Source organism: Rhynchophorus ferrugineus, unplaced genomic scaffold (assembly GCF_030347505.1).
Source record: "Rhynchophorus ferrugineus isolate W39M unplaced genomic scaffold, kcgeb_rfMv2 rfM9, whole genome shotgun sequence".
In the NCBI taxonomy this organism is placed as follows: Eukaryota; Metazoa; Arthropoda; class Insecta; order Coleoptera; family Curculionidae; genus Rhynchophorus; species Rhynchophorus ferrugineus.
The window spans coordinates 40,293,623-40,307,877 of record NW_027472588.1 but is presented as its reverse complement, the minus strand read 5'-3'; the positions used below and the strand labels follow the sequence as shown (position 1 = coordinate 40,307,877).

General features: G+C 28.9%; 2 protein-coding genes across 3 annotated transcripts in view; one reads left to right on the top strand and one right to left on the bottom strand.

Moving 5' to 3' along the window:
* The window catches only part of LOC143202984 (inactive dipeptidyl peptidase 10), a 94,679-nt gene that overhangs the window by 62,204 nt on the left and 18,220 nt on the right, over positions 1-14,255 (top strand). The window lies entirely within an intron of this gene.
* Positions 235-2,763, bottom strand: LOC143202985 (uncharacterized). Its single transcript, XM_076415033.1, has 3 exons — positions 2,508-2,763; positions 2,283-2,450; positions 235-2,180 (listed from the first exon to the last, which is right to left on the bottom strand). Exons 1-3 carry the CDS (start codon positions 2,695-2,697, stop codon positions 238-240), a joined length of 2,301 nt encoding a protein of 766 aa, XP_076271148.1. The 5' UTR covers positions 2,698-2,763; the 3' UTR covers positions 235-237.

Genomic DNA, 14,255 nt, shown 5'->3' with positions numbered 1-14,255 from the left:
ATGGGCTGTTCGACCACCTTCAAGCAAAGTTGCTGCGATTCCCGACGAAGCGAGTGCAAGTGCAATTTTATTTTGTGAGCGAATTGTTGCTAATATTAATGAAATAAAAAAAGTTTTTCCTGTACCACCAGGTGCATCTAAGAAATAAATCCCTCCAGTTTCATCATTTGTTACTTTCATAAGAGTTTCAAATACATACTTCTGTTGTTCATTTAACAGTGGAAGATTTGTTTGAATTTATTCTTTCAAAGCGTTGAGATCATACAGTCTTTCTCGATGCAACTCTTGGTTAAAAGCGTCATGCATTGGACGATTGGGCGCGGTCAGGCCTAATTGAATTAATAGTTTGTTTGACATTATCAAGCACATGTCCTCAATTGAAATCAATGCTTCATTGTAAATTTCTTCACTGATTTGTATATTTGGATTTCCCATTCTATTCCGTATTTGATACAAAATATCATCACACATATAATCTTTGTACTTCATCCACAAATCAATTGGGTTTGATGGGAAGCATGTAGATATGATTATAGAAAACAATGTTCGTATTTGATGAGTGTGTGATGATATTACAGCATCATTGAGAGTTTGATCCCAATGAGCGTCATTTTCAAGCAATTGCAAACGTTGACAGGCTTCTCTGTAGGATCCACACAATTCACCATCAACAGTTCGTAACTGTTGGAATGATGTTGGGCCACGTACATTGACTAATAGCAGTCGTAAATAAAAACATTCATCATTGCTTGGATGTACTGAATAAATCCGGCCAATCGCATCGGTGGAATATACATCTGTATATCCTGGAACTGGTTTTCCTTGTTTCCGTCGTATAAATCTCCTTGAGGATTGATTCCAGGTATAATATTTTGGCATTTCAGAATATAGCAATGTTTGTGCGAAATCATCGTTTTGGCATGTCTCAAAAAAACTGGTTAATGTAGTAGATGGTGGCTGAGCAGCTCTTTGTAATGCGTTCTGTGCTGTAAAATACACTCTTTGTCCATTTTCTAAATGCACAGCTAAGTGAACAACAGAAGGGTGTCTCTCATGAATAGGAAAAGAAAATATTCGCCAAACTGCTTCATTACTACTGACATAGCGGCCCATTTGGTATTGGGTAACTTCATCATTAGAATTCTCTGCACCAATTCCAATCACAGCCATATCACTCCCTTTGCTTACATATTTGCAAATGTATTTAATCGATTTCACTGAATGGCAAGATTCAACGTTGATGTGTGCTTTGAATGTCTTTGATAAAATGGGTGAATATGGAACAATCCAACGATTATCTATTTCAATATCTTGTTGATTTAATTTGACAATTGTTGATTTTCCATTGTCTGCTGTCGATCTGCGACGATACAATGGATAACCGTCATTACCAGTAATTGTTTCCGATATTAATGTCCGTGGATATCGTTTTGAACATTTACCATCCATCATACACGGTGAATTTTGATTAAGAGTTCCACAGGGACCATGTATCATGTTTTTGATAACTACCTCATGCAATCCAGGATCTACTTGTACATTAGGGATTTCAGCTGATATCACTGCATCAACTTCATTTGGCCTTATCTTTTCAACCAACCAAATCAAAATGTGTGCATGTGGCAATCCTCGTTTCTGCCACTCCACAGAATACATCCAGCAGCGTGTCTCACCAAACACATTATGTTTTACGATGAAATTCATTAAAGATTTCAACTTTTGTCTAAAGACTCTGGCTGTAATATCATGACGATCAATGGATGATTTCCCAGGTAATAACTCCTGCTTAATTTCTATCCATTGCGGATTGCATGTAAATGTGATGAACAAATCTGCTGTACCATAATGACGAACATACGACATGGCATCTTGAGCATATTCGTGCATATGCCGAGGGCTTCCGATGTATGTTGCTGGAAGAATAGTCATCCGACCGACATTCTGTGCATTTCCATCAGTATTAATCGCATCTCGAAGGTGAATATACTCTTCAGATCGGAGTTTGGTTTGATTCAACCTGATGAATGTTAATCTCTCCGTTTCAATTTTAACATACATGTCATCAACATATTTGTGATATAATCGCCGACATTTCAATATGTGATTATCTGCATTTTCCCGAATCATTAGGCGGTATGAATAATAGTTCATTGAACTGACTTTTTTGTTGGTTTCAGAACCTGTAAACAGATTTTGTTTTAATAACATTCAAATATAAAATTAAAATACATAATATAGTGACTGAGATATTATCGCCATAGCTAAACTAATATTTTAGTTACCTGTAATGGGATTTATCATTTTTATTGATAAATCGTAGCCATCTTCACCTTGCCAAAATATAATGGGATATTGCAGTGCATCATATGAGCGGTGTGTTTCCTTTATAGGTTGTAATTGAAAATTCCGACGATGTAAAACAATATCACGGGATTCCAAGTTTTCTCCAACTACAACGATAGCAACTTCATCAATAGTTGGTGCATTAAAACGTCTTGTATGTTGACCTGCAGGTGTTTTATCAGCTCTGATTACAATTTTGTGATTATCGGATGGCATCAGATCCAGGGCAGTTTTAAACAATATAATCAATTGATTGTGTTGATGAAATAAAGTTTGTAATTGTTCTACAATAGACCTTTTTACTAAATTGTTATGTGCACAACGCAGATCAATTTCTTGTGGTGAATTGCCCATAAAATAAATTTGCAGGAATTTGTTGTCGCTATCTGACACTGGTAACAGTGAACCTGCTCTGTGATATATTTGCCCTTGTATCTGTAAATAAAAAAAATATTATGGTGTGGTATAAATTAATGGATTGTCAATGATCAAACTTAAATAATATTTGATCTTAAAAAGTATATATTTAGTTTTAACTAATATCTATCAAATATAAAATATAATAAAAGTGTCACTGAAACTGAATCACCATATAATATGATGACTAAGTGATATATTTCGTAATGATTAAGAAATTGAAGATTAGTAACACATCTTAACTTTGGTGACAGAAAATTTTGTTCGCTAAAATAATTATGAGTAACTGCTATAATACATACCTTGAAAGTTGGCATAAAATTTTCCCGAACTGCATTTGTTGCCCCAAATGAAGTCATTTGAAAGCAATTGTTATATTGTTGAATATGTGTCAAAAAGTGTATAGAATCTGTTCCTATTCCTGAAACCAATGAGTACAATGGTTCTGGTGGTGGATCCAATTGTATCAATTTCACTTTACCATTTGCGCAACACAATCCATTGGCTTCGTTTTTGTATTTTAATGCCTTACAGTGTGAGCAAACCAAGTTCATAGAACCAATAACAACACATTGGTAGTTACTGTAGTCAATTGACACATCGTAACTGAAAGCAGCTGGATTCAAACTTGCGCGATTATTAGTTGAATGTCGCGCTCGCGCTTCACGCGTTTGTGATATCCGAATTCTTTCACGTTCATTTCCGTCGTCACGTTCTTGTGCAGTACGATTAGATCGGTAATTAGTTTGGTTTATAGCATTTCTGGTTCTTCTACCTAAATTGCTTCGTCTTATAGGAGGCATATCAAATATAAATTATTTTTTCACTAATCACGAACTAAACAAACACTAACTAACTAAACACTCTGCACAAAACACGATATACGAATTTGTTTCGTGTATCACTTGACAATTCATCTGTCATCTGTCAAAAGTCATCTGTAACAGACAACTTTTTTTTTAAATTTGATATGACTTGAACTCAAATCCTTTTAAGCCGTACGAATTGTTTTATTTATTTAAAATTTGAATTAAATTTTAAACAAATAAAAAATTTTAAATAAATAAAACAATTCGTACGGATTAAAAGGATTTGAGTTCAAGTCATATCAAATTTAAAAAAAAAAAGTTGTCTGTTACAGATGACTTTTGACAGATGACAGATGAATTGTCAACTGATACACGAAACAAATTCAAACAAAAAGGGCTATTTTTAGGGTTTTTCCAGCAATAATTCTAATTTTTCTCGCCGTAAAAACCATCCCTGAACTTCAACGAACATTTTAAAAAAAGATTTGGCCAAATTGGTCCAGGCGTTGTTGAGTTATGCGCTTAGGAACATATTTTGCGATTCATTTTTATATATAAGATAAAAAGTAATTTTGTATCCTCTATACATATTGATACCCTTAGTAGCACAAGACTTGTCAAATGATATGGAAAAACAATTGGCGAGGGAAAAGATATTCAAAAATATTATATAAAATAATTATTAACAATAAAAAAAGTTAAAATTAGCAAGGGTTTTTAGAATATTATTTTTCATTATATAATTGTTCGGAACATATATGAAAGTTACGAAAATCCTTGAAAACGCAGTCAAAAAAAAGTTGAAACAATACAATGTCATATTACCTCTAATTGTATTTAATTCATACAACAATGATAAGCTTTCCAAACGTATCAACCACATCAACATGTAAATATATTTATCTATAAACCGCACTGTACTCAACAACTGGTTTTGTATTTAGGTATTTAGTCAAACATGCCCTTGAGATCTTTCTACATATGTCCCAACGAATTTGTTAACAAGTTTATGTTTCACTCTATTATTTCAAAAGATACCACAATAATTATAAGGACTTTGATTATTTCACCCAAATAATCTTGTACCCGTCATCTTTTTTTTCGTACTACTTAATTATCATGTCCGGAATAATTTGAAGACTAGAATTACAACTTATTATTATTACTCAAAATACTAGAGTACAACCATCCTCAAATGGCACTTGAGGGTTTTAATTCAACTTGAAGAAAAACGAGGCTCAATGTGATCGAATTCTATGCTATTCTAACATATGAATACTGATTTCGATGTCTTAAAAGTGGTAATTTTGACACCGAAGGCAAGGAGTTTTCCGAACAGCCAAAAAGACCAAGATTTGAAGGCGTCACTCGACGATAATCTGTGCATAACGTAAGAACAATTTACAGAGTTGCTGGGAATAACACAATAAATCATTTCCAATCGCTCGAAGGACATGGGAATGATTCAAAAGCTTCGATTCTTTCTGTCGTATGAATTAAGGAAGGCGAAACACACTGAAAGCTTTTTTGGTTATGTTTGATTGAAATATAATAACTTTAGCAAATGTGTTATAGGATTTTACATAAGAGAGAGTATTTTCTTTAATATATCTGAAATATTAATTAAATGGGAAAAGAAAGTCTGAAAATGGGCAAAAATCTCGACTTTTCCTGAGTATATATATATATGGAAAAATTGCAAAAATGCTTTATATCTCCAAATAAGCTCCAAGTCTGCAATTAGTACTATTTAATAGTGCTAATAACGAATATCGCATTTATTTTGCAACGAGATAAAAAGTTAAGAGACTATAATGAAATTTTCTCAATATTGTCTTTTTGAACCAATTCTGAATTAGAGACATAACTTCTAAACTAATGGAAATAGTTGAAATATATTAACTGTAGCAAATTTGTTATAAAATTTTACATAAGAGAGAGTATTATCTTTAATATTCTGAAATATTGATTAAATGGGAAAAGAAAGTCTGAAAATGGGCAAAAATCGCGATTTTTCCTGAGCATATATATGGAAAAATTGCAAAAATGCTTTATATTTCCAAATAAGCTCCAAATCTGTAATTAGTACTATTTAATAGTGTTAATAACGAATATCGCATTTATTTTGCGACGAGATAAAAAGCTAAGAGACTATAATGAAATTTTCTCAATATTGGCTTTTTGAACCAATTCTGAATTAGGGACATAACTTCTAAACTAATGGAAATAGTTGAAATATATTAACTGTAGCAAATTTGTTAAAAAATTTTACATAAGAGAGAGTATTATCTTTAATATATCTGAAATATTGATTAAATGGGAAAAGAAAGTCTGAAAATGGGCAAAAATCGCGATTTTTCCTGAGCATATATATGGAAAAATTGCAAAAATGCTTTATATTTCCAAATAAGCTCCAAATCTGTAATTAGTACTATTTAATAGTGCTAATAACGAATATCGCATTTATTTTGCGACGAGATAAAAAGTTAAGAGACTATAATGAAATTTTCTCAATATTGTCTTTATGAACCAATTCTGAATTATAGACATAACTTCTAAACTAATGGAAATAGTTGAAATATGTTAAATGTAGCAAATTTGTTATAAAATTTTACATAAGAGAGAGTATTATCTTTAATATATCTGAAATATTGATTAAATGGGAAAAGAAAGTCTGAAAATGGGCAAAAATCGCGATTTTTCCTGAGCATATATATGGAAAAATTGCAAAAATGCTTTATATTTCCAAATAAGCTCCAAATCTGTAATTAGTACTATTTAATAGTGCTAATAACGAATATCGCATTTATTTTGCGACGAGATAAAAAGTTAAGAGACTATAATGAAATTTTCTCAATATTGTCTTTATGAACCAATTCTGAATTAGGGACATAACTTCTAAACTAATGGAAATAGTTGAAATATATTAACTGTAGCAAATTTGTTATAAAATTTTACATAAGAGAGAGTATTATCTTTAATATATCTGAAATATTGATTAAATGGGAAAAGAAAGTCTGAAAATGGGCAAAAATCGCGATTTTTCCTGAGCATATATATGGAAAAATTGCAAAAATGCTTTATATTTCCAAATAAGCTCCAAATCTGTAATTAGTACTATTTAATAGTGCTAATAACGAATATCGCATTTATTTTGCGACGAGATAAAAAGTTAAGAGACTATAATGAAATTTTCTCAATATTGTCTTTATGAACCAATTCTGAATTATAGACATAACTTCTAAACTAATGGAAATAGTTGAAATATGTTAAATGTAGCAAATTTGTTATAAAATTTTACATAAGAGAGAGTATTATCTTTAATATATCTGAAATATTGATTAAATGGGAAAAGAAAGTCTGAAAATGGGCAAAAATCGCGATTTTTCCTGAGTATATATATGGAAAAATTGCAAAAATGCTTTATATCTCCAAATAAGCTCCAAATCTGTAATTAGTACTATTTAATAGTGCTAATAACGAATATCGCATTTATTTTGCGACGAGATAAATAGTTAAGAGACTATAATGAAATTTTCTCAATATTGCCTTTTTGAACCAAATCTGAATTAGAGACATAATTTCTAAACTAATGGAAATAGTTGAAATATATTAACTGTAGCAAATTTGTTATATAATTTTACATAAGAGAGAATATTTTCTTTAATATATCTGAAATATTAATTAAATGGGAAAAGAAAGTCTGAAAATGGGCAAAAATCGCGATTTTTCCTGAGTATATATATGGAAAAATTGCAAAAATGCTTTATATCTCCAAATAAGCTCCAAATCTGTAATTAGTACTATTTAATAGTGCTAATAACGAATATCGCATTTATTTTGCGACGAGATAAATAGTTAAGAGACTATAATGAAATTTTCTCAATATTGCCTTTTTGAACCAAATCTGAATTAGAGACATAATTTCTAAACTAATGGACATAGTTGAAATATATTAACTGTAGCAAATTTGTTATATAATTTTACATAAGAGAGAATATTTTCTTTAATATATCTGAAATATTAATTAAATGGGAAAAGAAAGTCTGAAAATGGGCAAAAATCGCGATTTTTCCTGAGTATATATATGGAAAAATTGCAAAAATGCTTTATATCTCCAAATAAGCTCCAAATCTGTAATTAGTACTATTTAATAGTGCTAATAACGAATATCGCATTTATTTTGCGACGAGATAAATAGTTAAGAGACTATAATGAAATTTTCTCAATATTGCCTTTTTGAACCAATTCTGAATTAGAGACATAACTTCTAAACTAATGGAAATAGTTGAAATATATTAACTGTAGCAAATTTGTTATATAATTTTACATAAGAGAGAATATTTTCTTTAATATATCTGAAATATTAATTAAATGGGAAAAGAAAGTCTGAAAATGGGCAAAAATCGCGATTTTTCCTGAGTATATATATGGAAAAATTGCAAAAATGCTTTATATCTCCAAATAAGCTCCAAATCTGTAATTAGTACTATTTAATAGTGCTAATAACGAATATCGCATTTATTTTGCGACGAGATAAATAGTTAAGAGACTATAATGAAATTTTCTCAATATTGCCTTTTTGAACCAAATCTGAATTAGAGACATAATTTCTAAACTAATGGACATAGTTGAAATATATTAACTGTAGCAAATTTGTTATATAATTTTACATAAGAGAGAATATTTTCTTTAATATATCTGAAATATTGATTAAATGGGAAAAGAAAGTCTGAAAATGGGCAAAAATCGCGATTTTTCCTGAGTATATATATGGAAAAATTGCAAAAATGCTTTATATCTCCAAATAAGCTCCAAATCTGTAATTAGTACTATTTAATAGTGCTAATAACGAATATCGCATTTATTTTGCGACGAGATAAATAGTTAAGAGACTATAATGAAATTTTCTCAATATTGCCTTTTTGAACCAAATCTGAATTAGAGACATAATTTCTAAACTAATGGACATAGTTGAAATATATTAACTGTAGCAAATTTGTTATATAATTTTACATAAGAGAGAATATTTTCTTTAATATATCTGAAATATTAATTAAATGGGAAAAGAAAGTCTGAAAATGGGCAAAAATCGCGATTTTTCCTGAGTATATATATGGAAAAATTGCAAAAATGCTTTATATCTCCAAATAAGCTCCAAATCTGTAATTAGTACTATTTAATAGTGCTAATAACGAATATCGCATTTATTTTGCGACGAGATAAATAGTTAAGAGACTATAATGAAATTTTCTCAATATTGCCTTTTTGAACCAAATCTGAATTAGAGACATAATTTCTAAACTAATGGACATAGTTGAAATATATTAACTGTAGCAAATTTGTTATATAATTTTACATAAGAGAGAATATTTTCTTTAATATATCTGAAATATTGATTAAATGGGAAAAGAAAGTCTGAAAATGGGCAAAAATCGCGATTTTTCCTGAGTATATATATGGAAAAATTGCAAAAATGCTTTATATCTCCAAATAAGCTCCAAATCTGTAATTAGTACTATTTAATAGTGCTAATAACGAATATCGCATTTATTTTGCGACGAGATAAATAGTTAAGAGACTATAATGAAATTTTCTCAATATTGCCTTTTTGAACCAAATCTGAATTAGAGACATAATTTCTAAACTAATGGACATAGTTGAAATATATTAACTGTAGCAAATTTGTTATATAATTTTACATAAGAGAGAATATTTTCTTTAATATATCTGAAATATTGATTAAATGGGAAAAGAAAGTCTGAAAATGGGCAAAAATCGCGATTTTTCCTGAGTATATATATGGAAAAATTGCAAAAATGCTTTATATCTCCAAATAAGCTCCAAATCTGTAATTAGTACTATTTAATAGTGCTAATAACGAATATCGCATTTATTTTGCGACGAGATAAATAGTTAAGAGACTATAATGAAATTTTCTCAATATTGCCTTTTTGAACCAAATCTGAATTAGAGACATAATTTCTAAACTAATGGACATAGTTGAAATATATTAACTGTAGCAAATTTGTTATATAATTTTACATAAGAGAGAATATTTTCTTTAATATATCTGAAATATTAATTAAATGGGAAAAGAAAGTCTGAAAATGGGCAAAAATCGCGATTTTTCCTGAGTATATATATGGAAAAATTGCAAAAATGCTTTATATCTCCAAATAAGCTCCAAATCTGTAATTAGTACTATTTAATAGTGCTAATAACGAATATCGCATTTATTTTGCGACGAGATAAATAGTTAAGAGACTATAATGAAATTTTCTCAATATTGCCTTTTTGAACCAAATCTGAATTAGAGACATAATTTCTAAACTAATGGACATAGTTGAAATATATTAACTGTAGCAAATTTGTTATATAATTTTACATAAGAGAGAATATTTTCTTTAATATATCTGAAATATTGATTAAATGGGAAAAGAAAGTCTGAAAATGGGCAAAAATCGCGATTTTTCCTGAGTATATATATGGAAAAATTGCAAAAATGCTTTATATCTCCAAATAAGCTCCAAATCTGTAATTAGTACTATTTAATAGTGCTAATAACGAATATCGCATTTATTTTGCGACGAGATAAATAGTTAAGAGACTATAATGAAATTTTCTCAATATTGCCTTTTTGAACCAAATCTGAATTAGAGACATAATTTCTAAACTAATGGACATAGTTGAAATATATTAACTGTAGCAAATTTGTTATATAATTTTACATAAGAGAGAATATTTTCTTTAATATATCTGAAATATTGATTAAATGGGAAAAGAAAGTCTGAAAATGGGCAAAAATCGCGATTTTTCCTGAGTATATATATGGAAAAATTGCAAAAATGCTTTATATCTCCAAATAAGCTCCAAATCTGTAATTAGTACTATTTAATAGTGCTAATAACGAATATCGCATTTATTTTGCGACGAGATAAATAGTTAAGAGACTATAATGAAATTTTCTCAATATTGCCTTTTTGAACCAAATCTGAATTAGAGACATAATTTCTAAACTAATGGACATAGTTGAAATATATTAACTGTAGCAAATTTGTTATATAATTTTACATAAGAGAGAATATTTTCTTTAATATATCTGAAATATTAATTAAATGGGAAAAGAAAGTCTGAAAATGGGCAAAAATCGCGATTTTTCCTGAGTATATATATGGAAAAATTGCAAAAATGCTTTATATCTCCAAATAAGCTCCAAATCTGTAATTAGTACTATTTAATAGTGCTAATAACGAATATCGCATTTATTTTGCGACGAGATAAATAGTTAAGAGACTATAATGAAATTTTCTCAATATTGCCTTTTTGAACCAAATCTGAATTAGAGACATAATTTCTAAACTAATGGACATAGTTGAAATATATTAACTGTAGCAAATTTGTTATATAATTTTACATAAGAGAGAATATTTTCTTTAATATATCTGAAATATTGATTAAATGGGAAAAGAAAGTCTGAAAATGGGCAAAAATCGCGATTTTTCCTGAGTATATATATGGAAAAATTGCAAAAATGCTTTATATCTCCAAATAAGCTCCAAATCTGTAATTAGTACTATTTAATAGTGCTAATAACGAATATCGCATTTATTTTGCGATGAGATAAAAAGTTGAGAGACTATAATGAAATTTTCTCAATATTGCCTTTTTGAACCAAATCTGAATTAGAGACATAATTTCTAAACTAATGGACATAGTTGAAATATATTAACTGTAGCAAATTTGTTATATAATTTTACATAAGAGAGAATATTTTCTTTAATATATCTGAAATATTGATTAAATGGGAAAAGAAAGTCTGAAAATGGGCAAAAATCGCGATTTTTCCTGAGTATATATATGGAAAAATTGCAAAAATGCTTTATATCTCCAAATAAGCTCCAAATCTGTAATTAGTACTATTTAATAGTGCTAATAACGAATATCGCATTTATTTTGCGACGAGATAAATAGTTAAGAGACTATAATGAAATTTTCTCAATATTGCCTTTTTGAACCAAATCTGAATTAGAGACATAATTTCTAAACTAATGGACATAGTTGAAATATATTAACTGTAGCAAATTTGTTATATAATTTTACATAAGAGAGAATATTTTCTTTAATATATCTGAAATATTAATTAAATGGGAAAAGAAAGTCTGAAAATGGGCAAAAATCGCGATTTTTCCTGAGTATATATATGGAAAAATTGCAAAAATGCTTTATATCTCCAAATAAGCTCCAAATCTGTAATTAGTACTATTTAATAGTGCTAATAACGAATATCGCATTTATTTTGCGACGAGATAAATAGTTAAGAGACTATAATGAAATTTTCTCAATATTGCCTTTTTGAACCAAATCTGAATTAGAGACATAATTTCTAAACTAATGGACATAGTTGAAATATATTAACTGTAGCAAATTTGTTATATAATTTTACATAAGAGAGAATATTTTCTTTAATATATCTGAAATATTGATTAAATGGGAAAAGAAAGTCTGAAAATGGGCAAAAATCGCGATTTTTCCTGAGTATATATATGGAAAAATTGCAAAAATGCTTTATATCTCCAAATAAGCTCCAAATCTGTAATTAGTACTATTTAATAGTGCTAATAACGAATATCGCATTTATTTTGCGACGAGATAAATAGTTAAGAGACTATAATGAAATTTTCTCAATATTGCCTTTTTGAACCAAATCTGAATTAGAGACATAATTTCTAAACTAATGGACATAGTTGAAATATATTAACTGTAGCAAATTTGTTATATAATTTTACATAAGAGAGAATATTTTCTTTAATATATCTGAAATATTGATTAAATGGGAAAAGAAAGTCTGAAAATGGGCAAAAATCGCGATTTTTCCTGAGTATATATATGGAAAAATTGCAAAAATGCTTTATATCTCCAAATAAGCTCCAAATCTGTAATTAGTACTATTTAATAGTGCTAATAACGAATATCGCATTTATTTTGCGACGAGATAAATAGTTAAGAGACTATAATGAAATTTTCTCAATATTGCCTTTTTGAACCAAATCTGAATTAGAGACATAATTTCTAAACTAATGGACATAGTTGAAATATATTAACTGTAGCAAATTTGTTATATAATTTTACATAAGAGAGAATATTTTCTTTAATATATCTGAAATATTAATTAAATGGGAAAAGAAAGTCTGAAAATGGGCAAAAATCGCGATTTTTCCTGAGTATATATATGGAAAAATTGCAAAAATGCTTTATATCTCCAAATAAGCTCCAAATCTGTAATTAGTACTATTTAATAGTGCTAATAACGAATATCGCATTTATTTTGCGACGAGATAAATAGTTAAGAGACTATAATGAAATTTTCTCAATATTGCCTTTTTGAACCAATTCTGAATTAGAGACATAACTTCTAAACTAATGGAAATAGTTGAAATATATTAACTGTAGCAAATTTGTTATATAATTTTACATAAGAGAGAATATTTTCTTTAATATATCTGAAATATTAATTAAATGGGAAAAGAAAGTCTGAAAATGGGCAAAAATCGCGATTTTTCCTGAGTATATATATGGAAAAATTGCAAAAATGCTTTATATCTCCAAATAAGCTCCAAATCTGTAATTAGTACTATTTAATAGTGCTAATAACGAATATCGCATTTATTTTGCGACGAGATAAATAGTTAAGAGACTATAATGAAATTTTCTCAATATTGCCTTTTTGAACCATATCTGAATTAGAGACATAACTTCTAAACTAATGGAAATAGTTAAAATATATTAACTGTAGCAAATTTGTTATAAAATTTTACATAAGAGAGAGTATTATCTTTAATATATCTGAAATATTAATTAAATGGGAAAAGAAAGTCTGAAAATGGGCAAAAATCGCGATTTTTCCTGAGTATATATACGGAAAAATTGCAAAAATTCTTTGTTTCCAAATAAGCTCCAAATCTGTAATTTGTACAATTTACTAGTGTTAAAAACGAATATCGCATTTATTTTGCAAGCAGATAAAAAGCTGAGAGACTATACTGAAATTTTCTCAAATTGCCTGTTTGAACCAAATCTGAGTTAGAAACATAACTTCTAAACTAATGGAAATGCTGATTCCACGACAAAATCGAAAAGTTTTTTGCATCATACCGACAATACAGATGAAAATTAAATACATACAATAATCCAAAATGAAAAATATTATGGGGACCATTTGGTGTCATATATGGCATCAACATCAACAAAGCTGAATATCCATGGTTCCACGATAATCCTGTGTATTTGATGATATCCGCAACAATATTGTTCTTCAGCACGACAACACTCGACCACAAGTTGCAAAACCGAAAAAACACACTTGTAAGCATTAAAATGGGAAGTGCTACAATCGCCACCGTATTCTCCAGACTTTGCTCTTTTAGATTAGTAATTGTTCCGACGTATCAGCCATGACCTGTCTGAGCAGTGTTTCACTTCTTATGAAAATATCAAAAATGGACCGATTCGTGGATAACCTCAAAGGATATATCGTTCTTTCGAGATGGAACTCGTAAATTAGATAGTTTTTTAATAAAATACAAATGTAAAAAAGGCTAATATAAAGCGCCAAAATGTCGTACTAAATTTCTATCTCAAACATTTTGTATAAAGGGAACGAAAAAGGAAATGAAATAGAAAACC

Bases quoted from the DNA above. Each gene is read 5' to 3' on its own strand.
- LOC143202985 (XM_076415033.1), bottom strand. From the start codon at position 2,697: ATGGGCAATTCACCACAAGAAATTGATCTGCGTTGTGCACATAACAAT. The intron at 2,451-2,507 runs GTCAACATACAA...CTATCGTTGTAG, and splicing joins AGCTGATAAAACACCTGCAG to TTGGAGAAAACTTGGAATCC. The intron at 2,181-2,282 runs GTAACTAAAATA...ATCTGTTTACAG, and splicing joins AATGATAAATCCCATTACAG to GTTCTGAAACCAACAAAAAA.